Source organism: Harpia harpyja, chromosome 10, assembly GCF_026419915.1.
Source record: "Harpia harpyja isolate bHarHar1 chromosome 10, bHarHar1 primary haplotype, whole genome shotgun sequence".
Taxonomy (NCBI): Eukaryota; Metazoa; Chordata; class Aves; order Accipitriformes; family Accipitridae; genus Harpia; species Harpia harpyja.
Window position 1 is genome coordinate 12,145,598 of NC_068949.1, and position 27,934 is coordinate 12,173,531.

The following is a 27,934-nucleotide window of genomic DNA, read 5'->3' on the forward strand; positions in this document are numbered from 1 at the left end:
ACTGCACATTAATTCTCTGCCAAACTCCATCTGATAAAACACGTAAACCCCACAATACCATCACGTATTCATTCTTCAATTCAAAATTAGAAAGGAGAAGAAGTTAGAAGTGCCAGACTGGAAGCGGGCACACCCAGGCTCGCAGCTCTGCCATGGGAGCTCGCAGAAGGGAGGATATCTCATCTCCCATCCCGTGAGAGCCCCAAACCCCGGGCTGTCCCAGCAGGGAGGCCGTACCAGCCACCCCACGGTTCACAGCCCTGATACTTCCTCAAGCAGCCGTGTCACAGCCACACACAGTCACTGCAGGCACGCGGCACCGCACGCTCACAGCGTAAGCCTCTCCCTCTCCCGGACTGCAACCCAAGGGCACCCAAAGAAGCAAGGAGCCATACCAATTTCCCAAGCGCCCTCACCACGGGAGCTGTGCTCTCGCAGTGGTGCCAGCCGGCCGCTGCAGGCTTCTTGGGCAGCTACCCCACTACTCTGCGCAGGACAGAGGACCACCACCAGCCCCAGCTGAGAAGTGATGCCAAGGGGCCGGAGGAAATGGGCAGAAGCAGCTTTTCAGGCAGCACCCGCCCCTCCACTCAGCATCTGCTGCCTTCCTGAGGGCAGCGGGAACACGCAACCTGAATAAAATCAGCGGTCTCCATAAAGAAGTTTTGATTATAAAGTGAAAAATAATCCAGCTTAATATTTATCCCGGTTACAGCTACGGTTGCTAGTGAAAATGTACCAAAAAAAAAAAAAAAAGGTAGAAGCTAACAGCATTTGTTTCTGTTGAAGTTCTTGCAGACAGGAAGGTATTTTATCTTACTTTACCACACATTACTTATGTTCACTTAACAGCTTGCTGTTAACATTGGGTGAGATTCTGCCCTTGGTTAACTGGTGAAAATCTTGAGTAAGAGCCACTGAAGTGGATCAAGTTATTTTGGATTTACGCCACTAAGTGAGACAGAATGTGACCCCTTATCAGTGCCTTTTTGCTTTGAGTATACAAATATTTTATGCATTTCAATGAGTGACAGAATGCAAAACTTGCAAATATTTATTTTTAGATGTATGGGGAAAAAGCAATTAGAGCTAAAAATGTTAAGAATGAAGAAATCACTTAACAGAAGCAATTATGTTGGGCACATAAACAGCTCTGCCTTCAGCCATTTTATTCAAACGCTGTAGAGCGCACTAGAAAATAGCAATTGTTTAAAAAACCTGCAAGTATTTTTTCACAACTGAAAAATCAATAGTTATAAACAACATCTGGGGATCATTAATATCTTACTCTACAGTTGAATTAACAAAATAAGAAAGAAGTCTGACCAGAATCCAGAACATTTCCAGATCTGCTTTTTCAAGCTAAAAGCTTATGTTTGCAGAGGTGGGGTGGGAGGGAAGAGGAAATGTACATTTAACTATATTGTATATAGCACTATTATGCATTAATCATTACTTCCCCTCCAGCTATGTACTGTTTTTGTTTTGAGAGAGTTAAAATTTGAAATATTTAGCTAAGCCACCCTGCTCAGGACCTTGGAAAAGATTTGCATATTTTTCAGACTGTTGGAGATGCCACCATAAAGCTCCATCTAAGGAGGTCCCAGTATCCATGCTAATAAAAAGCCTCCATACTCTTTCTATTGCATTTCTAAATGCTTAAACGTTCTAGTCTTAGCAGAGGAGCACTAACAAAGATCCCGCTCTAACATCACATTTGTGTTAAAACAAAGAAGCCCAAAGCACCTATCTGGAAGCTTCAGGGTTTTCTGAATTTCACTGACATGAATTATCCTGCAGGTAGCCAAAATAGTCAATAGCAATAATGCTGATAGTTTATATCAGCTGAAAAACATTAAAAAACGCACCCTTTCAGGCCTAAGTATGATTTTTGTAGTAGAGCTGGTTTAAAAACAAAAGCCAGCTTTGACTCACACAAATAAAGTCACCAACAGAAAAACTGTATTTCATTTAGACTGGAAACATTCTTTCTTTCTTCCTTTTTTTTTTTTTAAAGTCTCATTCCCTGCCAAGATTTTGTTTGGTTATGTTTTTCCCCTAAACAACTGATTTTATCTGAGTCACAAACTTCTGTAAACTGAGATGTATAACAAAAGCAAAGACCAAATTTCAGCTGTACCAGGAGTAATGCTACCACGCTATATCCTGAAGTCATCAGCTCTCATCCTACACATTTTTTCTGGCACATGACCCATACCTAAAAAGTCCCTTCTTCATAGCACTGTCCTGCCATGGCTTCGCTGATCAATGACAAGATGGAAGGTAAGTCCTTCTGAAATTGTTGGCTCAGAAACCCTGGTGGCTGGGAGGCTGCGTAAGTCGCCCGTCGCTCCTAACCACTCCCTGCCAGCCCTGGAAGTGAGAGAATCTGCTTTCTGCATTGTTTTACAAGGAGATCTGAGTTGTTGCAGGTTTTGGGTTTTGTTTTGTTTTTAATGTAGATGATTTTTCCCAATGCAAGCAATATATCGTTAAGGTTTTTTTGGGGGAAAGGGGAGAGGAGGGAAGTGGGGACTGCTATGCCCTTTACACATCATTTTTTTCAATAAGCAGTTGCCCTCTGCATTGCTCATGTTATGGTAAAATGAAGAAGTTCCATTTTTCAGAGAAAAAATGATATTAATACAACAGCAGGATGTAGTTCTCTCACTTTTTGGTATGAAATGTTTTATAAAAAATTGGCCTTTACACACAAAAATAAAACTTTTCACCTTCTTTTGGGGGTGAACAAGTGTTTACAGTACCTCAGGGACCAAACAGCTTGTTTAACGGCATATTGGACCCAGCTTGCTATAAAAATAATCCAGAATGATTTAAAATTTACCAAATAGTTTTTAAAAATCGAGAAGAAATAAGGTATTCAGTTTTCTCTCACACTCCTGTTTTTAGAAAAAGCAACCCCATGCTCACAAAATGAGAGAGACCCTTCTGGTTCATCTTTAGCAGGCAGGATTTGTAATATTTATCTAGCAAAGCACCATGACAAATCCTTCTGTGCGAGATTTTCACCTGGCGAAGCTGATGGAGCTGTAGAAATCCACCGTCACCCAAGCACCTGACCCTCCTGCTTCTAAGCTGCGTGTCTGTTCCTGCCACCCTGTGAGTCCCCAAGCCTGAAGAAGGTGACAGACACATCTGTGTGCTCTCTTGCTGTAGGGGCCTGTATGCATTTGGCAATGCAGCCCACAACTGGGTCACAGAAGGATCCATGCTCATCGATGCACCCTGGAAGTCACTCCATGTGGTGGAGCAGGCACAAGTTGGGTAGAAGGCCAAGTCACCTTCTTTGGACAAGCAAACACAAAGGATGTGTGCTGTTCTAGCAACAACTGCACACTGATTTCTGCCCTGTGACCCTCAGATACACCGGATTCCGGACACTGCACAGGCAGCTTTGCCTCCGGCTAGATCTCTTTGGTCTATAATGAAAACTATTAGGATCCCTATTTTTTCATTCCTTCTCTCTTGTAGCATACATGACCACACAGCAAATGCCAGTAAATTTTATGCATTTACAAAAGTTACTCAGTAACAGTAACCCCAGAGGCTGATAAATGAAAATGATTTTGAAAAATGTCTTCACCAATGATCTCAAGCTGAAGAGAAACAAATTGTTCAGCTGGCGCATATTATTTTCATTTTAAGGGAGCAGGGGAATGAGGAAATAGGGTTTCAGTTTTTTTCCACATGCCAATTAATAAGAGCAGTTAGATAAAGGAATGCGTAGGTGAACTCTGGTCTGCGCAGAGAACTAAAACAAGACTGTGAAGAGAACTGACCCCATTTGCTCACCCTGCTGCATCCAACCAGTGCCTCCCTTGGGCAGGCAGACACAGCCCGTGGGGCCGCGGCAGGGATGCCGCTGCCACTGCTGCCCGGGCCCAGCCTGAGGTGTCCCCATGGCCCTCACTCAGTGCCACCTGCAAGCCTGCACCGGCTGGCAGCACCGCCAGGCAGGGCTCAAGCCTTTGTGCTTCAGTTCAACTGTGGACAACTCCACTGCAGCCTCCCTGTGCAGGTTCAAAATCTCAGATTTCTTGTTCCCAGCCAGCAACACCTGGGAACAGCATTTCATTATCCACCTGGACTGTTTTGTGCTGGTGAGGACCTCTAACTGCTCTTACTTCAGGAAGGGAAGAGGGATACAGTCTGACTGTGGTCATATCCATGAACTTTGGCTATCAAGACATCCAAGCACGGCTTATGTCTCCTGCCTTCTGAACAGAAGCAAGCTTTTGAGCCTATTTGCATTCTGGAGGGGAACCCCCCAAGGCAGTTAGATTAACTAATCAGTAGTTATATCAACAAGAATGGGAGCAGGAGGCTTCCCACTTAGAGCAGTCTTTCCTCTGTAAATGGAGAGCAAGTCCTTCCCTGGCAGGCTACAAAGAAATAGATGCAAATGTTTAAGCCTTCCAGCTGCCGAGCCTATTCCTCAGCAGCCCGCTTCTCCAGTGGCCTCCTTGACGGGATGTTGTGGCACACTGCACCAAGTTAGAGGAGTATCAGAAAAGTACTCTGCAAGAAGATCAGTCCTGAATAGTCCTGCTCAAACCACTTGGGCACGTGCCACACAGCAGTGCAGAGGCAGGACAGAGGCAGACCCAGGCAGCTGCAGTGTCAGCAGCAGGTACTGGCTGCGGTAGCTCACACTGAAGCTGGAGGGGAAGCTTACCACAACCTAAACCTTACAGAAGCTCTACGGAAATACAGAGGCCATCCACACGGGACTGCCCAAAACATCAAAGCATCTCTTCCAGCCATGTCTGCAGGAGCTCACAGCAGCATCTACATACCTCCTCTACTTAAAAAAAATCCCACACCAAAAAGACATTATTTATTGTCAACAAAACTTGATTTTAATTCCTCATTCCCTGCTTTATTTATTTTTGTTAAAACCTACAGAATGGGGAAAGAAAGGGGGTTGCATGAGAAGGAGGCAGAGCTGAACAAAATGTTTTTGTTATAAATGTATAATAAAAGTAGAGAGAATACTTCCTGGAAAAATGTTTCTCTCTGTTAAAACTGCCTAACAAGGACAACAGCTTACACGCTGCGGTGAATGGGGCTCTTTGTAAAGGTGCTTCTGGTGTCTCACTTGTGACATGCTGTGTCTGTTGCACAGTAGTCCAACGTGCAGAGAACTTGTAACATCTTCCCCAACAGCAATGTTTCTGAAGAAGACCTGGCATCCGTATCAGAAGCCAGCACTTCCCACATAAAGACGTTAGTAGACTGTATTTCCCAAATTTTGTACTCACTTTAGAGTTGGAGAATTTCAGGTGATGGGGAAATACATGTTCCTATCTTGCTCCTTCTGCACACTTCTTTCATTTGCAAGGTAAGAAATAGCCAAGTCCTTCAAATTAAATGTGTCTGGATCTCCTTATAGACACCTTTTCAGAATTTTAGTCATATTTCTGTAATCTGGTCTCCCCTCAGATTTGACTGATAAATACCAGTGCCTTAGAGTAATCCATTTATCTGCTGTACCACCCTGCCTCTGTTTAGCTTTAGCAGTCATCACTTTCCACATGTGACATCAATCTACATGATATCAATGTAAACTGTTTGTATAACGAAGTGTTGTACATTTTATTGTCCTGCCAGCAAAGAGAAGGACAAAATAGCACTGTGCCTGTTGCCTTCAACAAAGGTAGTATAATTGACACCATACATTTTGCAATACAGAAACGGAACCATACATTGGCCGTTTTTTTCTTCCTAACACAGCAGGGCTTGCAAATTTTACCACATAATTATTTTCATAAGAAATACTTTTAAAGAGTAGCATTTTTTTTTGTTTTTATAGGCATTTTAAAAAATCTGCTTCTTAAACCAAGCTAATTTTAAATACACATTATTAACTTCTATGGCTAAGATTTCTGTGGGTCTGGTTTGATAATGAGATAATTGCCTTGCAAAGGTCAAGAGAATGGCATAGTTAGCTTTCAGAGACTGAACAAAGCACTTGCTATGGTTCACTAAGCGTAGTTTCTGCATCACTCCACATGTCTTTGATTCATCTATTACTAATATTCCATGATACACTTACATTATGGATCCAACTATTTCAACAAACCTGTAATCAAGGAATGACCCTGAATAAAATACTCCACAGAAAGCAGATGGTACGCTCATCAAACGCCTTCAAGCCTAAAATAACCTTTCCCATATAAAAAGGATAGCCAATTAAAACTGAACGTTATATTCTGAGCTGGAGCTCAGAGTAAATAAAAATCAACATGATACTATTGTGTTATTGGACCAAACTTCCAGGGCATTCCATTCACTTTTTTGCCACCCCCACCCCCTAAGAGCAACCAACACTTTTATTCATAGTTCACTCAAAACCCGTAATGTTTTGTGTGAGCGTGAGCAGACTTGACAGTTTGGGCCTGATCCTGCAAAAGCTTGACATCACAAAATTAAAACTATTCACAGCAGTAATGTGCTCCAGTGACGACACCACATGAGGAACCATCTCTCCTGCCAGTCAGGAGCTGATTGGTGCAGCAGCAGAGGAGCAATCCTGCACTACCTCACAAAATGCCCCAGTGATACCAGTTGGGTCAGCGTTTCTCTGCCAGCACAAGGCCTGGACTGGGCGCCAAGATCAAAGCCAGTGTGCTAGAGTTAGGAAAAAGGGGGAGATGATTCTGCCATCACAGGCATCATCGAACCCCTTCCCTCTCACTCCCATTATTATATGTTAAATGCATAATCAGAAATTCTCTAAGAGACCACAAGAGCTTCCTTGCAGAGACATAGGGGTCTTGCACAGCAAAGGTGTACCCACCACTATGCAAACAGACTTTGCCAGCATTAGCCGCAGCGCTCATCCATCTGGTGATATGGGTAATAAAACTTAATTCTCACAGCATAGGTACACTGCTAAGGAAATTACACTGGACCGATTACTGGAGTTACCCTGGGTGTGTACACAACATACATTCTGCCACACATTCAGCAGCACATCCACTGCCCTTGGGTTGATCTGACACCAAAAAAAAAAGCTGTGAAATCACCTGGCAGCTATCAGGAGTCAAATCTTGCAGCCCTCTCTCCCAGCTCTAAGGGGCTATATACTCCTCCAGAGCTGCAGAGTATTCTCTACACCCTTGAGTTAAGAGGTCACCTCCCAGAAGTGCCTCTGCACTTGTAAAATCAAGCTCCTAGCACTGGCAAAGCCCCCGCTGAAAAAGCCCACATTCCAGGAAGGCCAGAAACACACCAGCTATAGCTGACACTTGTTCAGGGCCCTGGGAGCATACGTGCAGTTGATGAGTGCTCTGCAACAGCAATGGGACATGCAGGGAGTCTCTCCTATTTTGCTTTTGTTAGAATATTGCACCAACAACTTTAAAAAAAACCAACACACTTTGTAAAGCTTCTGCAATGACATAGGCTATAGGTGAATGGTTAAGGTAGATAAATTTCAAACCCAAACAAGGGATCCCTTCACTCATACCAAGTATCTGCAACACACTCTACCCATGTAACATTATCTTTGATTGTGATAAACTCAAGTTGCAATAGCGAGATCACTAGTGGCTAGAAGCCTTCAGTCTCACAGAGGAAAGAGCACATTTGGTACTTAACATTTCAAACATAAATAGCATTGGTTCGCTTCAAAGGAATCACATCTTCCCCTTGGAAATCAGTGGCCACTTAAAAAGGAGAAAAATATCTTTACCTGTGAGAAAAAGAAAATAGCTGTAAAGATGACTTACCAAACTCATCACATATACTTTCATTTTCTATTAGAGTAGGATGATCAAATGTATCCCGACAGTAGAAGATTTGGGGGTTCTTGCTTGTTACTGCAATGCCTCCCAGAGCTAAAACAAACTGGTCTGTTAGTATTGAAGAAGGCTTGTCCTGAATGCGCTTTAACATGGAACGATATCGACAGTACTGTGGGTAGCTGAGAATTAGCAGATTTGAATCTTCATCATCCTCACCTGAAAGAAGAAAAAAAAAACAAACGACTTTTAGTATGTCAGAAAAAATACAGAACAAGAGCTGTAACTCAAGCATCTCAGAAAACCCATGGCCCACTGGTTCAGTCTTTTCTCAAGATCTTTTACAGCACAGTAGTTTTCGAAAGAAAGGTTAAAACCAGAAATTTAAAAAAAGGTTTATTGAAACAGCTTCTTTTCTGGCTTTCTGTTCAGTCCTCCCATGCTCACCCACAAGGACTACCTGGATGAGTAAGAAAACACCGCTCTGCAGAAGTTGGCCAATGGTCTGAATCAAAGTGCTCTCCATACTTTGCCAACTTGGCTGCTTTATAGAAACATTATCTGTCATTTTTGCTCAGCTCCCTATACAACCTTACTGAACTCATGTTTACACCAGCTAACGTCTTTTAAAAATAATAATATACAAGCCCCAGAGCATACAGCTATTAATTCTCCTTTGAAGCATCTGATACTGGCAACTACCAATGAGCCCCTGGGCCAGGGAGGTGGACTGATCTGACCTGGCCATTGATACTGAGCTCCCCCAACAGGTGGAAATAACTTTCCTCACGTTAATTGCAAATGCATCAGGACTCAATAAAACACCTACAGAGCACAACGAGCAAATGAATTTTCAAACTGCCCATAATGTTGAAATGTGGGCCCAAAATATAAAGCAATCTAGAGCTCAGACTTTTCCATTCCCCCAGGTTTTAGATGATAGTAGGCATACGGGCAGCAAATCTTGAAATACCACAATCAAGTTTCATCATATGATAACCAGCAGGAAACCTAACAGCAAAAAAACCCAACCAGAGACACAAACATGAGAAATTATTCATTTGCAGGTATGCAGCCAGTACTTAACAGCACTTCTTTTTATGCTCATTTATCTCCTCAGGTGGGGTAACTGAACATGGCTTTCCATGCATGCCAATGAAGACAAAGCAAGAGCATTCACTTTACGTTTTCAAGCTGTACTCTGATTACTGAATAACTCAGCTATTTCTTCTGTCAGAGACAAAAGGTCTACTATTTAATCCCATTACCAACACTGAAATAATCTTTCTTACCCTTGAAGTAAAAATCACTTCAGATATTGAAAGAAATGTCAGATCAGTTCTCCCCAACTAAATATGATGGCACAACTCATCTTGAGTCGCGTGAGGCAATGGAAATGTTGACACGTAAAAGGCTAAATTTTAAGAAGTCTCTGGAAGCAGATATATCACCTAGAATGTCATCACTACAGATGAACGCAATGCCGTAAAAAAATCAACATGGCAGACAGACTTGGGAAGTACTGATTTTACAAGCATAGCTCCTGAAGCCATCACTTTTAAAAAATCAGAACTTTCCCCACTACCCTGATGTAGGTGGGGAGATCAAACAATTTGTGTAAAAAAGTAAGAGTAATACATTTTGGTAAACAGCATCGACATTACTTTTCTAAGAAAATAAAATTTATGGCCTAAAACCTCTTTTGGTCAATAAGGATGTAGTCATGTTTTTCTTTGTTTTCAACAAGTAAGTATTCCAATAAGCCTACACAACAGCACGATTGAGCCAATTGCTCCTGGGAATAAGGCTCTCTTCTTTATTAAGAAACTCTAAAAATCAGATCAGGAAAACTGTTCTAGGAATTAACAAGCACATGATCCATCCTTCAGCTCCTCTGAGAGTTTCATATACGCCTGCCTGACAGTTATTACTACTTTATACCTTTGTGTAGATAGTGGTGAGCTGAATCTGTTGATCTGACAGCACTTTTCTTATGCCAGGATGTGGTCAGCTTTTTAAACAGGGTGTATATAAATGTATGTCCCATGTGCCTTTGTAGTAAACCATTAGCTTCTAGACAAATGTGCTGTAAGTCCCTGTGCAGAATTACACAAACTTTCTGCCCCTGACAACTGACGGCTTAACTCAAACCCCTGGCATAAATTAAAATCAAGTCATTTTTTACAGGACCACTTTTATACAAACTTGTGCAACTCCAACGAGTACTTTATGATGCATTTGTTTCCCTTCCTTATTCACTCCAGGTTCAATAGATAAATCTAAGAATGAACAAAGGCTGAATAAACTGAAGATTTGTTTAGTGAAAGACAAACAGAGTGTTCCTGGAACAAAGACTTTTTTTCTCAACCACGCCCACATGAGAAAAGAGAAATCAAAGTAGACAAATCCCTAATAAAATGCAAGCCCAAAGAAGAACTATTTTTTCCTTCTAGCAAAATCTAACACGTGCCATTTAATGGTGGGCTTAGTGTATATTGCTGAATTTTTTTCATAAATATGATCAGAAAGAGTTTAGTCTCAGGAGGAGCAGAGATCAAAATGGGGATCACATTCCATTAAAATCGAGAAAAATAACATAATTTCAAAAAACGTTTGACTGAGATCTTAGAAAACCGAGATGCTGTATTTCTGAATCTCATTTTAGCTTCAACAGAGAGAACATGGTAAAAGATAATACCTACAGTACGCCACTTGTAAGGCTCAACTGAAATTACTTTAATCCCATGCTTATATCATAATTGTGTGTTTTAATAACTCCCTCCAATGTCAATTTTTCACTTATTTATATATTTCAGGGCTGAAAACAGAGAAACTGTAATTAGAAGGCAAGGTTCCCCCCCTGCCTTCCAAGTGCTGCCTATATATGCATAGATGTAATCCAACAGTTCCCTTTGTGAGGGGTAAAGAGAGCTGGGATTTGGCACAGCCTGGCATTTATGTTGGATTACATGTTCTTCAAGTTGTCTTTGTAAGTAAGAGATGCATGAAATGCCAAACACAATGAATCTATGCAAGAACTGACTTTTCAAATCAGCACAACCATTTTTAATATGTAACGCAAGACAATTAAAAGCCCCAAAAGAAAAAAAAATAAAGCCCACTAAAAGCACGAATTCCTAACAAATCCATCTAGATCCAGAACTATTTACAGAGCGAGCAGAAAAATACAAAACTGTAACTCACTTTTTGTTTGCTTGTTTCGGAAACATCAGCCTATAATGTTATCGCTAACTGCCATAATCTACTCTCAACATCAGTAAGCATTTTTTTCTTTAAAAAGACCTTCACACCAGGATTTTATAGAGCTTGATGGAAAAACTATGCATGTTCCTTCCTGTACCTAATTACCTCAACTGCAAAAGCTGCCAAATATTTTGCCCTTTAGTTCTTTTAATCGTATTAGTGCAAATGCATTTGGATGCCAACAGAAACAAACATTTAAAGATTTTTGCTTAAAAGATTCCAAATATGTACGAGGCTGGTGCTAGAAAAGCACACTCCACTTCTTCCCAGAAAGCACAGAGGTATTTCTGTGGAAGAAATATGAATTTGTGCCTCTTGTAAGAGTAAATGTCTAGTTTCGACCCAATTTAAGTAAAATAATGTCAATATGAACTGCTCTCACAATGATTTATGCTACCTTCTGTTACTTTATTACATTAGACATTCCTTTCTCTAAGCTTTATACTTTTCACCGTGCTCCTAGCAACCACATAAAGGCTGAGCACCAACTTTACGCGCCTGGCACCCTTCCAGGCTCGACTGTTATTGATAATTATATTGAAGTTTCAATTTAATTGCTACTCTGTTGTGACACAGAATATTTTTTGTAATTAGGCATTTCCCATTTTCTGTCCATTCATTTTTTGTATTACTGAAAACAATTTTTTTCCCCCAGAAAACAGAAGCAGAACAATGATGCAGATAAGGGTATGTACATCTGTTACTATCATTACCAACACAGTAATGTGAAGGGAAGAAAAAAAAAATTTAAAGGACAAAAAAATCGTGAATATAATTTCTCAGAAGGTAATTTTCTTTTCAGTTTAAGTGCTCTTATTCTTCTTACAGTTACTCAATGATTTCCTGTTCTAATTACAAGACATTATACAGAAAGTAATTTTTAAAAAGGAAATGTACTAAAGCAGGAGGCTAAATAGCATCACTCATTTGGTATGGTTTGAAATTCCAAACTTTTGCATCTCTTTTATCAATTCTCTGCTCTACCTTTGTGCAATATATTCTACCACAAATCTACCATCTCTTTCAAGGCAGTTAACACAAATATATAGATCGAAAAGGAAAATACACTTGCAGTTAAACTGCAGGCAAAAGAAAAAAAAAAAAACCCACATTTTTTTCCTCCTCAGTGTAGCTGGTAAATTGGAGGCAAGCCAAGCCTAGGAGTGGAAAATATTAAAAAGTAAAAAAAAAAAAAGAAAAGAAAGAAAGAAGAAAGCTTGATTAAAAAGTGAGAGAAGAGATATTCAGTTCTAAATCTAAATGAATAAGCCACAAACTATTTCATAAAAACATACTGTGACGTAAATTACACATCAGTATTGCACTGTTGTGGTTATTTTGAGAAATGGCTTGTACTGTAAGTCAGCTGGTAAAACCCCACCCTTAATGATTTTGTAATTCTCCATACAGCAATCAACTGGAGCAGTCATGAAATTGCCAAGAAGGAAAACAGACAGAGCTGTAGAGAGTTTGTAATAAAAAGATAATGCACTTTTAACATAACAGAAGTAGAAGATTGGTTTTATTAACTAAAAAAACTACTTAAAAGGTCCCAGGCTTGCCATTTGTTTTGATAAATGTTGACACAGATCTTCATAAGATAAGCAGTGGAAGTATCAGGGGAACCAGATAAAATGGGACAATGCTTTGGTGTGTGGGTAGCAAATTGAGCAAGGGAGTAATTTGGAATATAGAGCAAAAATGAAGGAAATTGCAGGGCTCTGTCCGTCAGGCTCCTCTCCCACACAGTGCCCTTGCTACTCTGCCTTCTTTCATTACCCTCAGTTACTAAGGGGGTCTCCCAGAGGATGCACATATCATAATTAGTTTATCATTGCTTGTATGCATGGCTTTGACCATATCATCAATATGTAGCAGACACAGATGTAATGGAGAATGCATCTGGATGTCTGGAGGGACTGGGAATGACGAGGGTTAGCTGTGCTGAATAAACACGGCTGTGACTCCCAAGATGGGATGTCTCTTGACTATTTCAGGGCAGCGTTCAGGTGTCACTGCCCTCCCAAGACCCTCAGCAACCCACTGGAGCACACAATGGGACTCGTTTCATCTAATAATGCAGTTTTAGTCGACAACAGTTGTGCAGATCCCTCTGTAGTCAGAGATCTCTCCTTCCAACCTGCTGTTTTGCAAGACATGGATCACCTCACTCTCTGGAGCTACTACTCTCTCATCAATGACACCTAGCTTAGTCTAAGAGGCTTAACTTGCAGATCAAATTGAGTGAGTGAAATTAATTCCACCTAAGTGACAAAGAAGTCTGCCCTATGCCAAAGCGATGGTCCAAACGCATGCTAAAAAAATCCCCTCCCAGCTGATACACTTGCCATCAAGATAAAAAAGGTTGATCTCATCTGTGGCAGTGGACTTTGGCTCTTCCAGCTCTTAAGACAGGATCCAGTTCTCCTTCTCCTTGCTGGCTGATAGCCAGCTGAATATGAGCCAGCAGTGTGCCCAGGTGGCCAAGGCGGCCAACGGCATCCTAGCCTGTATCAGAAATAGTGTGGCCAGCAGGAGCAGGCAAGTGATCGTCCCCCTGTAATCAGCACTGGTGAGGCCGCACCTTGAGTACTGTGTTCAGTATTGGGCCCCTCACTACAAGAAAGACATTGAGGTGCTGGAGCGTGTCCAGAGAAGGGCAACCAAGCTGGTGAGGGGCCTGGATCACAAGTCTTATGAGGAGCGGCTGAGGGAGCTGGGGCTGTTTAGTCTGGAGAAGAGGAGGCTGAGGGGAGACCTTATCGCTCTCTACAACCACCTGAAAGGAGGTTGTAGTGAGGTGGGTGCTGGTCTCTTCTGTCAGGTGGCTGGAGACAGGACGAGAGGAAATGGCCTCAAGTTGTGGCAAGGGAGATTTAGGTTAGATAGTAGGAAAAATTTCTTTACTGAGAGGGTTGTCAGACATTGGAACAGGCTGCCCAGGGAAGTGGTTGAGTCACCGTCCCTGGAGGTATTCAAAAAGGGGGTAGACGGGGTACTCCATAATGTGGTTTAGTAACATGGTCCAGTGGGTTGGACTCAATGATCTTGAAGGTCTTTTCCAACCTAAATGATTCTATGATTCTATGATTCCCTTGTTCTACTCCTTTGGCAAGGACTTTCTGCAGTACGGGTATTAGAACACAGGTGTAGATGGGACAAAGACGTGTGTAGCTGACCGTTCAACACCAACGACTGCAGGTCAGGCAGCACATCTCAAAGCTGCCTGTTCTAATAACAACCCAAAGCCTGTTCTAATAACAACCCAAAGGGAGATAGCACAGCTTTCCGGCACACAGAAAAGAACTTACTACACGACTACCTAAAAACCCTGAACCTTTCAGAAAGTCCAAAAGCAACAGAAACAGCAGAACGGTGAAAGAGTAACCAGAAGGAGGAAGAAGAAACTGGGTCTTTATGACCTAAAGACCTTTAAGAGGAATTGTGCAGTGAGAACATGTTCCCAATTCACCATCTAGTCATAACCTGCCAAACACCCCCAAATCATCACCCAGATAACTGCAGCTGGCCAAGAAGCAATGACAATCATCACCTACATCTCTGGGTACTCCTTTGAGAGCAAGGATGGCTCTCCCAGTGAAATAACCTTCATGGGAGAATTATGTCTGGCTCCTTGCTTGACCACTTCTCACATCGAATCCTCTGTGCAGACACAAGGCTAAGAACCGCAGTAGGAATCCACGTCCCTTTGCACCAGGCTGCTGTGATCTAGGAGCAACAGCTGAGGAGTAGCTGCATCATTGTCACGAAACTACTTCTGCATGCTCTAGCACACCAATCCACTCTCTCTCCCATGATTATGGAAGACTTATCAAACACAGCTCTTCCAATCCCCCCTGCCTTTTCATTCCCACGGTCTTTGTTCGCTCTAGTAACACCACTTGGTGTGCCTTGGCTGGCTAATTAATCATAAGACCTAAAAATATTAATCCAGGAATCATATTTCTCTCACAGATAAATGCAAATACAGTAATGATTTAGCCCCATGAAATGGGACAGGAAATCTGTGGGTTTGGGTTTAAATAAATTTGGGTAAATTATTGACACAACAGGGATACCGCTTCATTGGCAGGACCCATGCTACTCATCCTTGCTTTGAGAACCCCCCTCTATTTGAATGCTAATGTAATCAAGAACAAAGGCAACATGTTGCAGGATATGGAACACAGTGATTACATCTATGTTTACCAGATAATGATGATGTTAACATGTTGCCTGTAATTCTTACGTGGACTTTTGCCTGCCTGATTTTGCTTTTACATTTATCAAAAGGCAAAAGCCATTTCTGCCAATATACAGAATAAAACACACAGCCTTTCTGCATGTATCAGATATTTCTTCCCTTGTAAGGAGGAGACAGAGCTAATTCTGAGAATTTTGTGCCACTTCCCCAGCCCTCCGTTTTCTGTCACAGTGCCAGCAAAGCGTCAGCCATTCAAAGAATTCCTAAGATTAGTTTAACATTTGAAAGAAAGAGAATACTTACAAATCTACTGGAGATTAAAACTACTGTTCAACCCAACACCAATACAGTCATTAAAAAAAAAGAAAAAAGACAGCACCATCTAATACGTACTTAAAGCACATGGTTGAAGAACATTTTACAGTCAGTGATTTGGATCTGAGTTGTTCTAGTCCTAGTTAATGGGGACGAAACCAAGTATGTTGATCAATGACTGACAGTATGTCCACTTAATCAAATCTTCCATAATATTTATCTTGTTAAATCACTTTGAATTTGAATCACAAATTCAAGTTTTGAAGAAGACAAAAGAAATTTAATACTGAAAAAGTTTCCAATCAGCCATTCAACAACCTTTTTCAGATCCTAATTCTTCAGCTCCTCATAACTGCAGCTCCTACCCTGCGCTCCCAGGATCCTCCTGCGCCTTACGAAGCGGGTTTATGAGGTGTTTCTAGACTCAAAAGAAGAGTGACTGACAATCGTCATTTCCAGCTTTTATATAACCCTTCCATCCACAGGCCTCAAGCTGCTTTATGGAGGTGAGTAAAAATTATTATCCCCATTACACAGAGAGAGAAACTGAGACAGAGAGAGCTTAAAGGATTTATTCTACAGCATCAAGCAACTTGGAGAGCAAGGGAGAGAGCAAACAGGCCAAGCAGAAATCCTTGTCGGGGGGATTTCTGGGTAAGTGAGAGTTTCCTGTTTCCTCGAAAGGGAAGTGGCCGTCTCCAGCCACCCCAGCCAGCCTGCCTGCCTCCACCAGAGACAGGGGATGGACCAAGCAGGGGCTCTGTGTTGAGGCTTCTCTCCTACCACAATCATTTTCCCTGTCCCACACAATCCCAGTCACTCCTTCATTTTATTTAGCTGCTGCCTGGTTGGGATTATCTTCCCCCTTCATGGAGGGTTTGCAAAGCAGCGGTTTGCCCTCCCGCCGAACAGCAGGTGACTGCTGCAGCGATAGCTGGAGGAGCACAAGAAAAGTGAGCTGATGCTGGGGATGTGGCCAAGTTCAGAACTGGGCTGTGGCCAAGTTCAGAACTGGGCTGTGAAATCGCCTCCCTGCCTCCCAGAATTTCCTTCTCTCCTTACTCCTCAGGTCACAGGCGTGGGTCAGCCCATGTCCAAATGGCCATGGCTGGCTACAGAAAACCACTTTGATATAAAAGGTTTTTAAAAACTGCCCTCTTAGCTTTCTAAAGCAGATGGAGACGGAGGGAAGGGAGAGACTGATTGCAGAAGGGTGCACATGCTGCCTGTCCTCTTGAATGTTCTGGGTCATGTGGACCATTCAGGTTGAATGTGCATAAGCTTTAAAACAAGTATTTATCCTGGTTGTCGTGGTTACTGATAAGCAGCTTCAATTCTGCTGATAACAAAAAGAAGAAAGAATTAAAAAGGGGAGGGGGGCTGAAAACATAATTTGGTAATATGACGAAGCCAAGAAGAGGAATTAAATCACATTAAACAAGCCAACTGTACTGTAAATGGCTCTGCCTCTGTATTTGCTTTTAAATATCTAAGGCTCTAACATGGCAGCTGCTTCAGTTTTAACAAACAAACAGTAAAAATCCCTTTTAAGAACGAAAGGAAATAATGATATACTTTGCTTTAGCTGAATTCAAACATAATTTAATTTTTCCTGAGGTGAGATTTGCACAGGGAACAATCAGATAATAAGTGTTATCATTCTCATAGACAAAACTGAACCAGCACTTTGCAACTCAAAGTGCTATTTAATGCACCGTTTTCAGCAACCTCTGAACACCATCCAACATACCACTGAACTACGCTTCAGTACTTAACATAAAGCCTGATCTTGCAAATACTTGAGCATAGGAGTTATGCTACAAACATAAGTACTTCCACTGCTGCTGTGGCTGAAGTTACACATTCCCTGAAGCACCTTCGTGACGGGCGTCACATCCAGTAACTTTTCCTACACCACCTTCTCATCATCTTTATTATTATTACTATTACTATGATTACGTGCCTTAGTCTCCCTTTCTTCTGAAGTGTAGCACTGCACAGAGTAGAATACTGGAGAATGAAAAACTCTAGCAGAGAAACACGCAACTAGAGCCACCTGCAAGGGAGGGGCACACATTCTTACAGCGATGACAACCACTGGAACAACAAGCTCAAGGACGTAACAGGTTCTCCAATCCAGTGCTCAAGACTGAGTCTTTTTTTCCTGAAGATATTCTGTGGTCCGATGAGTTTTAAACTTGTGGTCTGTTGTGAGCCCTCTGTGCTGAAGAGGTCCACAACAAATCTATACTTGCTTGGGAAAATTTTAAGGCATGAAAAACTGAAAAAAGAATGGAAAGCCACTGAGAGTTAAACTGAGTTACTGGGCTTAATACCAGAGTAACCAGGTCTCCTGTTGTCTCCTCTCTCATCTTCGCACACCATTCAAACACAAATGAGAGAGAAGCATATGCAGCCTTACTTGTAAGGGACTGTTACACCACTTCTTTCACACGGCAGAATCAACCGCCTTCATTTTCCATTGCCCCCAAAAGAATGAGTCAAAAGCCTTATCTTGGTGTTTCACACAGGGAACTTTCACTATCATTCTGAAAATTCGGAGGAACTGCACCCTCCTCGAAATAGCAACGGCAGAAGCAGCCGGCCTCAGAGCTGTGACATGAGGGGTGGAGAGTGGAAATGGTCCAGTGATTTAAACAGTCGAGCTCTGCTTTTGACATTTATGCCCTCTTTGAAACCCTTAATGAAGTAACAACCCCGTTAATTCTTGCAGGGTATTTAGTACACATAAAAACTGCATTATCTACTATTTACAATTTACTACACACAAGCAGTATCTGGCTCTGTATAAAAATAACAAGCTCACTGTAACCCTCCGCTCCCTAACCATACTGCTGATTTCTTTGACACATGGAGAAGTGAGAATAATTACATTTTACTCAGTGCGTCTCATTACACTGATTTAAGTAAGATTTCCAAAGCTGCAAAAATATGCTTTTCGATTTCATTTGTTTCTAGCAATTCACTCTGAAGATGGTTAGTAAAACCTTCAGAAATCATCATCAATATGGACAAAAATTGTACCCTTCTCATGTGGACATTTGACAGAGGGATAATAGGGTCTAGAAACACCACAGTCAGACGTTCCTTTTCTATTTAATGTTTCCTTCTGTGCCAAACATAATATAACAGACAAGTGTTAGAGAGACATGCAGGGGGGAGCCTGAATAGAGAGCTTTAAAAGAGGTCCTTAATAGAGAAGCTGTATGCTTAGTCTTCAACAACATTCAATGGCAATTTATTTGCAGCCATTTTCTCATGTAACCTTTCACATGGGAGCAGGTAAGATAGAGCACAAGACAATTTGTCAACTGCCAGATATGAACAAAAGAAACCATTTTTAATAAGCTTCAGCGGCCCCTTGTATTTGTTTTGCAACATGTTAATAACTTTTTTGGAAGCCAATCAAAGACAAGAAGAGAAAAAGAAGTCAAGCTGGGAAACGAAAACCACAGTTAAAGAATTTTACAGATAAACTTGTGTTATCATCTGCAGTGTAATAGTGCTTAAATCCAGGAGTGGCACAGAATTAGAATTAGCATGATGCCATTTCTTAAAAAAAAAAAAAAAAATTGCAATTACAAAAATGCTAGCGTCTTATTTTTTTTCCCCAGGAATTTGCTGTCCTTTATCTCATCCTAATGTAGTACATACCTGTTCCCCGATACAACCTTATTCTCGTTCCCCTCCTTCCTGGTGACAAGGTGAAACTCAACATGAGGACTATCATGAGGAAAGGCCAGTTAGGAGTTGCCAAAATCCAGGCCACTGACCCAACTCCCCCACACCACGCTCCCTCAGCTACTCGCGGAGTCTCACCTCCTAACTGAACTTCTCATGTTGCACCAAATTGTTGCTCTGAAAAACAACCCAAATGTAGCTTCAATAGCCGTTACAGGTATATGAGTAAGTCTGTGGTTGCTCATTTAATCCAATTCTGCATCACAACAAAGTAGACTCAAGCTGAAAAGGAGTAATAGGAAGAAGGTGTAAAGGAAAAGGGAGCTAATGTACTCTCCTGTCTAGGATACAAGGACCAAAAACTGAGCAATCTGCAGGACAAGATGAACAAACCAACTGTGCTGAAGTTCCGCAATGCCAGAGCCTTCCTGTTTGACCAAGGTCATATTGTTAGGTCTTTCTGTGGCACAGCATCATTTCTGTGGAAAAGGAATTAGTTGCAGCCATGTGAGAGCTTGTGGGCCAGTTGCTCCTGATTCCCTCCCCTTTATGAAGGCACAAGAGGAGGTGCAGAGAGCCTCCTTAAAATGGTATCTACTGATGCCTGTGCCCAAAAGATTTCTGCAGGGCTAAGGTTCAACTGTTGGACCAAATGCTGATATGAGCCCTCAGTCCCATTTCTAAGGGAAGTGTCTTCTAGTACTGAAGAAAAGTCCAAGTGCCCAAACAGGGAGGCATCAAAATCCCAGCAACATACACTGAAAAATCTGATGAAGTGTTAAGAAATATCATTAACGTTATTAAAACATAGAAAATTCCCTTGGAAAATTTCACACAGGCTTTCCCATCTCGTTGCACATTACTCATGGCCTGAGAGACGTGTGAGGAGCAAATGGAGAGAAATAAAGCTTCTCTCCAGTTAATTTGGACCGAGTCCTAGTCTTACTGGTAGAAAGACCTGGCTTGTGGGCTTCAGTGAGAACAGGGCTGGGTCCTTTGAACTAGATTATTATGGCATCTGTAAGAGAGGTACAAAAGTATATGGTGAGAGAAGATGCACCAGAGAACAAAAGGAGCTGCTGGTCAGATGACAAGCCTCCTCATTGCGATGATGAAAAGACTCCCAGACTTCAGCAGACACACACCTTCAGAGTTTAGTATCCTATCCCCCAAATTAGATTTTGCCTTGTAAGGACTATGCAGAGGAGTCTGTTACCCAGTGAAGGAAAAGAATGTAAGCATTTGCGCTTCAAGAGAGAGGAATGGCCTTTTGAATAAGAAAGGGCTCCCTGCGATGGGAACCTACCAGCCCAGCCCCATGCTCCTCCTGAGAACTAATACAGGATTTCTCTTCCTCTTCTGCAGGACCAGGAAACCATTCCTGGAGAAGAGGAGAAACCGTGCTACTTGAATTATCTGAAAAGGCCTCAGGTGGAGGCAGGGTGAGAAAGGATTTCAGGACAAGTTATGCCTATGAACTGAGGAGAAAAAGCAAGTATCCTCCCACTCTTTTCTCTAGGCAATCTCTCTTTCCAAGTTTTCAGCAAGAGCTTCAGTCTGCAGTGAATCTGCCCAGGAAGGGCCTGGCAGAGCACTGCCAATCTTCCAGAAAACACCAGGCGGCTCGTGCCTGGCTCCTGATGGGCTTCTGTCCCACACCCAGCAGAGAGGAAGGCTCCCAAGTAGAAAACAATCCTAACATACTATCTACTAGTCTGGAGCGTGCTCTAATAATAGATAGCACTGTCTATTTCAAAGCACTTAATGGACGCTAATTAGTCCTCAGGGCATTCCTATGAAGCAGGTAGACAGATAAGTATTATTTCCCCTGTTTTACATATGAAATAACCTCATCAGAGATGTTCTGACTTGCTTAAGGCCACCGAATGAGTCACTGAGCTCAGCTCTCAGCAGGTCCTGGCTCCCAGACCTGTGCTCAGACCTCTCAGCCATACCTCTTTCACAAGTGCAAAATCTTCATTTCAAACATGGAGGGAGAGAGGAAAGATCAAGAAGGGGTGATAACACTGGGAAAAAATACTCTCTGAGAACGGAGCTTCCAGAAGAACGACAAAACAGAGCCTTGTATCTACTGAATGCTAGATACCAAATCTAGGACAAGGAGAGAGATGAAAAACACACTCTGATACAAAATTTTAAGAGTTTTTGTTATGTATTCTCTTCAAGCAGTCATAGCTATCTATTGTGATTTGTAACCACTGCTTATGTCAGTTAAATAGTTTTAGACTCCTAATTTCTAGCATGGCTACAAGTGTTAAAGAACATGCAAGGGCAGCAGGCAGCAGTCCTGGACACACAGAATATATATGCTTAGTACATACATGTAAGTTATGTGCCCACACCCACAAAGTTACACTGAAGTGTTGTTCCATGCTAGAGACCTTTGTGACTTTAGATACCACGCTGCCCTGGTAGGCAGGAACACGTAAATGATGGATTTTATATCTCTTTGGGAGATTGGGAAAGAGCAGCAAATGGTTTTAGCCACCATTCGTGAACAGCCAGAACTCACAAGACACCAGATATTAAATGGCACATGCTTTGTCGAACCAACAGCATGCTGTATCTCCCACTACTTACTCCTCTCGACAAGTGCAGAGCGAGCTGGGCAGATTATGCCCTAAACTTCTAAGACTCCAAATCTAATACACTTTTTTCACATTCCTGAACGTGCCTCTCAGTGACACCTTCCCTTTCAGCCCGCAGCCCCCCGTCCCACTGACTCCCATGACCACATTGCATCCCCGTGCCTCTGGGCTCCTCCTCTCCGGCCATGGCTGCTGGGGATCACCAACATCAGGCAGCTGCAGCCTGGTTCTCGCTCCCTGGGCATGCCTGCCTCTCAGAAACCTGGACTGATTACCACCGGTCACAGGCTGCAGAGCCTAATCTCATCTGTGCAAGGAAGCAGGATTACCTTTCTCCCATTTCAGCCAGGGGAATGGCTACACTGGGATGTGCCCACTGTTCATACGGGCAGGCCAGCGACACTTCCTCCGTGGTAACAGCCCAGCACTGGCCAGGACAGAGGACCCTGCAGTGCAGGGTGCTGCATTGACCGCTCCTATTCCAGAGAGGTGCTGAGAGCAGCAACACACACAAGATCCATGTGGAGATGAGAGAATAACAGTACTGACCGTACAAGCCCCATGTTTCTTATTCCAGACACACTTGTCAATCCATTTCTGACTCTCAACTACACAATTAAGTGAACCAGGGTCCCTGAAAAAGCGAACACAGCGTGCTGGTCCCCCACAACGTTCACTAATTGTTTGTGCTAAAAATAATCTTAATTTTTGCTTCTACAGGATTCAAGGACCAATCCCTACCAACTACAGGCTACGCAAAACATTACTTATTTTTCAGAGGGAAAAAAATTATGCAGTGCATTATCAATCTCAAATGGTGATGTTTGAGCACAAGTTTGATGAACTACATGCAGCATAATACAGCTGCTTTGCATTTTGATTCCTTTATTTATAGACCACAGCAAATTAATAACTCAAAAATGTTGTTTCAGGCAAAGTAATGGACACACAATAAAACTATTCATTTCCTCAAAGGTCACTCTAGGAGAAGCATACATTGTTTAGAAGCCTACCAACAATGCTATTGTTCCAAAGAAAAGTGAAAATATACAATGAGCAGTTAGTGCCTATATCTGCATCGGAGACCCTAAGCTAATTTAAAGTGCAATCTTAAGGCAATCAATCATACTCTAAAATTACTTCATTTTCCAAACTGTTTACACTTTTAAAGTTACAAATCCACTTTCTGCTATTTCAACTCACGATTTACAGCTACAGATTTAGCCTGCCTTGGCTTGCTGCCAAACTCTAGTCATGAGGGAGCTAATGATCTGAACAGATCAGTGTTTTATAATGGAGAAAAGCGCATGTAAATTTCCAGCATGTCTGCAAGTAATCAAGGCATGCTGACTATAAATGAGGCGGCCTCACATTTATTTTAGGAGAAATATCTTAAAGCCCCACTTTTTATCCGGGCCAACAACAACAACAAAAAAATTTAAAAAAAAAATCCTTTTTAAAAGGTACTCCAAGATTATTCCAAATGATTCTAAATGAAACTGCTAGGCAAACAATATGTTAAAGAATAGTACAATAGCTAATTTCCTTTAGTGTTTCTATCTCAACCAGATCATATCCTTATCATGGCAAGCTGGAACATTAAACTCTAGTTCATGGAATCAAAACACAAGAGTGCTTCATATTACATTATAGAAAAATGAGCCATTCCCTACAAACAAGGTCAGATTTCTGGAATGCCAAAGGTCTACATTTAAACAGAGCTGGGAGGAGGGGAGGCTTTGCCCACCCTGCTCTCTAAAAAGCAGTGGGAAACTGGACCAGCAATTTAAATTTGTTTTAATAGCCAAAATGGTAGAAGGAGAGCAAGAAGTCTCTTGAGAGATGATACTTAAATTAAGTATGATCTTTATTATTTCATTACAGTGGCATAGCCAAATAATGACTTTCTGTTACTCTACAAACAATGCCAGATCCTCATTTTCTAGCGGAAATAATTACTCTATTCTATCATTTTCTGCTTACAATCAACCTGCACCCCCCTCCCTATGTAGGCAATGGGTTGTGGTAGGTTTGGGGCTGGACTGAGAAAAGTTTCAGATTTTCTCCTGTTTTTAAAGGCCATACCAAGGAGGCATATTCTGACCCAAAAGTGGCTTTAAGAATGGAGCTATAAATATTCTTGTGTCGTACTTCATGAAATTCAATCCATCATGATGGATGTTTCTGTTATAACATTATTACATGCCTAAACTCAATTGTATAATTGGATAGGGCCAGAAACAATAAGCTGGCATTGCTTTGTTACAGCATACTACAGCTTTAAAATACCTGTAATCATAAATCAACATAATTATTTGAAGATCTGTCACGAAGAGAACAGGAAAAGAAAAATTAAAATAAACTAGCTGGTAAAGAATCTCATTTTACTTTCTAGAGACTGAAAGTTTTTACCGGATTTGAGTCTTACCACCACTACAACTGGGAAAGTCTTTCTCCTTTCTAGGTTGCCTTGAAAGGCACCTCCTCCAAGAAAGATTTTGCCTCCTTACAGCTTTCCAACACAACTGGCAGGCCTGCACTGAAGAATCCCGCAAATTCATAGTATGATGGATGTATCTGCATTGCAGCCATTGAGACCAGGGTAACGGGGAGCTGGGGCTGGAAGAGACAAAGCGATCTGAGCCCCCCCACAGCCAGCCAAAAACCTGGTGGGCCAAAGGTTCAGGGGCCGAGTATCAACCATTGCTGCTGGGGCATTGGTCATGCTAGAAGCCCTGGAGGGAGATAGCTGAAGTCCCTCCTTGCTGTGGAAGCAGAGTCAACTGAGCATTTTTTGTCCCAGCTTGTGAAATATTTTGTTACTCATCTGCACAAAATAATTTACTAACTCCTCCTGACCTCTCTGCACTTCTTACCTCACCACAGTCAGGATCAAAACCAACAGACCCTTTTCTTGCTCTTTTTCTACCCCCAAGACATATAAGCGAGAGCCAGGGTGCAGCTTTGATGGACAGCCCCTGGATTTGAAGAGGGTTTGCTGCCTGTTGGTTTATTTTTAATTATTGCTAAGCAACTGCAATCAGGAGCTAGCCCTCGTGAGACCATCGCCCAGCTGAGGCAGAGGACAGAGCAGAGGCGAGCACACGTGCCCTCCGGTGCCTCCCCCCAGCATATGAAAACACCACAAAGTGCTTTGGGACAGACTGCATCGTGTTACTGTAAGAGGCAAAAGCACTGATGGTGGCTAAGGCATTTCTTCCCTCCCCTCACCTACAGTTATGCGACAGTTCTCCAAATCTCATCCCCACCTACCTTCCAGCCATGCAAAGCTTCATGCTCATTGGAGGCACTGGGCTACAGCATGACTGAAGTTAATATTAAAATATGGATTCCTCCTACAGCTTCACTGAAAAAAAACATTGCATTCACAGGGACGGAGATCTCCAAGAACCTTCTTGTTCTGTTTTACTTGCTGCTATTACAGTTCTTTTAAAATCTCTTTTCCTCCCTTCTTTCTCTTTTGATCTTTGTAGGTCTCAAACAATGTATTTTGTTACTTCTGATACTTATGTGAGGAATGCTAAGTCTTTCATAGCGATACTCTTTTGGCCAAGTGCTTTATGGGTATCAGACCTCAGCAACATATACGGTTGTGTGTATACACACACATACACTTGCAGTTTCACTGTAGATGACTACATGTATATACATACAGAATAAATTATACAATTACTGTAACATGATTAAAAACCTTACTTTCTCAAATTCTCAACTTTTACTCTCGCACACTGTGACATCATAAAGTGGATAAGTAGCTGAAAATAGGTAAGACCTGAATTTCCTCAGTCAAAGAATAAGAGGAAGAAAAACCTCTTCTCTTTCAATATATCTAACAGAAGCAAAAAAGGGTGAACAAACAGATTTTGAAGGAAGAGGCAAGACAACTCAAGCTCAGCAAAAATTTCTAGAGGATAAAAACAAGTATAAATAAAAAAAGGAGATATAAATAGGTGATGTGAACAATTCTCGAGAACAAAAAAGCACTTGGTATCATCAGAGATGGTGTCACAGGGTAGCTATTAACCAGCATAAACATTCATTTTCAGTCCCACTGAGTCACCCAGAAGAGCTGGCTCTTGAATAATTACGCTGATGGAGCCTGAGATCCAGTTCTACTTTTCTTTACTCCAACTTGGAACTGTTGCACAATTACGATACAGAACGTCAGGATATGATAAACAGAACTGAAAAAGGGAAAGAAAACAATTTTTTCCCCTACAAGTCAGGTTCAGTGCTTTTGCCTATTAAAGTAACCAAACATGTTTCTCTCTGAAATCAAAGCCAAAAGGCAGCATGCCAGGCACAGTTAACAGATAAATCAATGTTCCCAAAGGGCGGGCTTTTTTGTTTTGGGGGGTTTCTGCCTGACAACAATCTTGCAGCAAGCAAACAGAACACTCACTACACATCTTGTCAATCCACTCGCATGAAACAGGGAAGGAAAAGTGAATACTTTTGAAGATCTAGGCACTGTTTGGAAAAACTTCATGTTCTAACCTCCCTGTCAAAGGTCATGGTTTTCATAACTACAAAGTCTGCAGCTATTGTAAAGCCCACTACATATAACGTGTAACTGCGGTTAATTTATCACTAAGGTCATTGTATATTAGCTGGGAGTTTGTAAACAAGAATGAATCACAGGTTTCATTTTTGTATCCCTTTCAAATTGGAAGACCTAACAGTTTCCTGTTCCAACATAGAAAATAGTATTGCTTCTATAAACCTACTCGGGTCTCCTTGCCAGCAGTTTCCATTTAATTAAACTGACAGCGAAACAGGGCCCTTGCTAATGTGATCCAGACCAGTTTGCCTTCAATGTAAATTCTCAGGCATGATATTACGTCTGAAACAGACACAATAATCCCTCTATATCTCAGTCATAAGTTTAATCTATACTAAAATAACATTTTCTTTGTCTATATTGAAGTCTGTTTTAGAATTCAGTGATCTTTTCTTCTTTTCCCAGTTGAAGTTCAGGGAGTTATTCAACTTCCATTCACCTTACAGTCAATTCAGAATTTTCTTCTTGCCTGTAATTTATACATTCATTGTTGGTTTCTAGGTCACGGGTAGCAAAATGATCTTGTATGTGAGAAACCAGATTTGGGACCTACTTCAAACTTTCACTTTCTGGAAACGAAATAGGCTGGTAGCGCTATAAAACTAGTTCACAGCTGCTTAAAGCAATCTAACTTGCCCAAGCTAACAGCCTGATCTTTCACACAGATCCTTGGGTCAACTAGCTGTAAAGAAAAAAAACCTGATGAGATTTATAGGTACCTTCAATAAAATGAAGGTGGGGTGGTTTGTTTGTTTAATGACCCATAACATTTCACTCTCGTCTACTCATTCTCGTCGGTACTCAACTGATGTGCTAATTCCTACAATGCCCAGGAAGAACAGAATATGCAAAAGAATATCTACTTATCACACAGTAACCACAGTGTTCATGATGAGCAACTCAATAAATTGCAGGGTGCATTTATGCCAGATGCAAGTGAGATGGGAATTTCTGAGAGATGCAAAGCATTTCATTGCTGGCCTGCGGGTTGCCTCCTCCTCCATCAGCTCCAGGACAAGCCTGGGGACACTACAGCCCCCCTGCAGTTCAAGCCTGTGATATCAGAGGGCTTTGAAAAACAGGGAGGTACGGTATCCAGAGAGTAAGATCTGGAAAAGTCACAATTAGTAGGGGAAGGGCAAATAACTGATCTCTTCTTACTCAAGCCAGTGGGTGCCACAGCAAGGTCCTCACTGTGACTGCCAAGCCACACCTTTCCACTTTGATAGGACAAAGAAGCTATATCTCTGTCAGTTAAACAGTGATTGAAAAAACGCTCTCCCAAACTCCCAACCTCGCAGCCAAGTCCAGGAACGATATTGGAGAAGCTGCTCTTCTTTGCTGCTCTGTGGATTCCTGATAATGGAAGAGTACATCACCCGAGCTATGCTGCAGCAGGTCTCCAAACTCAGTGGGAATGACACAACACTTAGCCAGCAACACGTAATGATAGATCAGGACATTCATTTTGAGACACTGTGGCAGGATGGCT

At 41.8% G+C, this 27,934-nt stretch overlaps 1 protein-coding gene across 6 annotated transcripts in view; it reads right to left on the reverse strand.

Moving 5' to 3' along the window:
• Positions 1-27,934, reverse strand: part of ARID5B (AT-rich interaction domain 5B) — a 125,512-nt gene that overhangs the window by 67,444 nt on the left and 30,134 nt on the right. For all 6 annotated transcript variants that reach the window (XM_052799240.1, XM_052799239.1, XM_052799242.1 and 3 more), the window contains one exon: positions 7,755-7,985. In XM_052799240.1, coding sequence (XP_052655200.1) covers positions 7,755-7,985 — 231 coding nt within the window. The remainder of the gene's footprint in view (positions 1-7,754; positions 7,986-27,934) is intronic.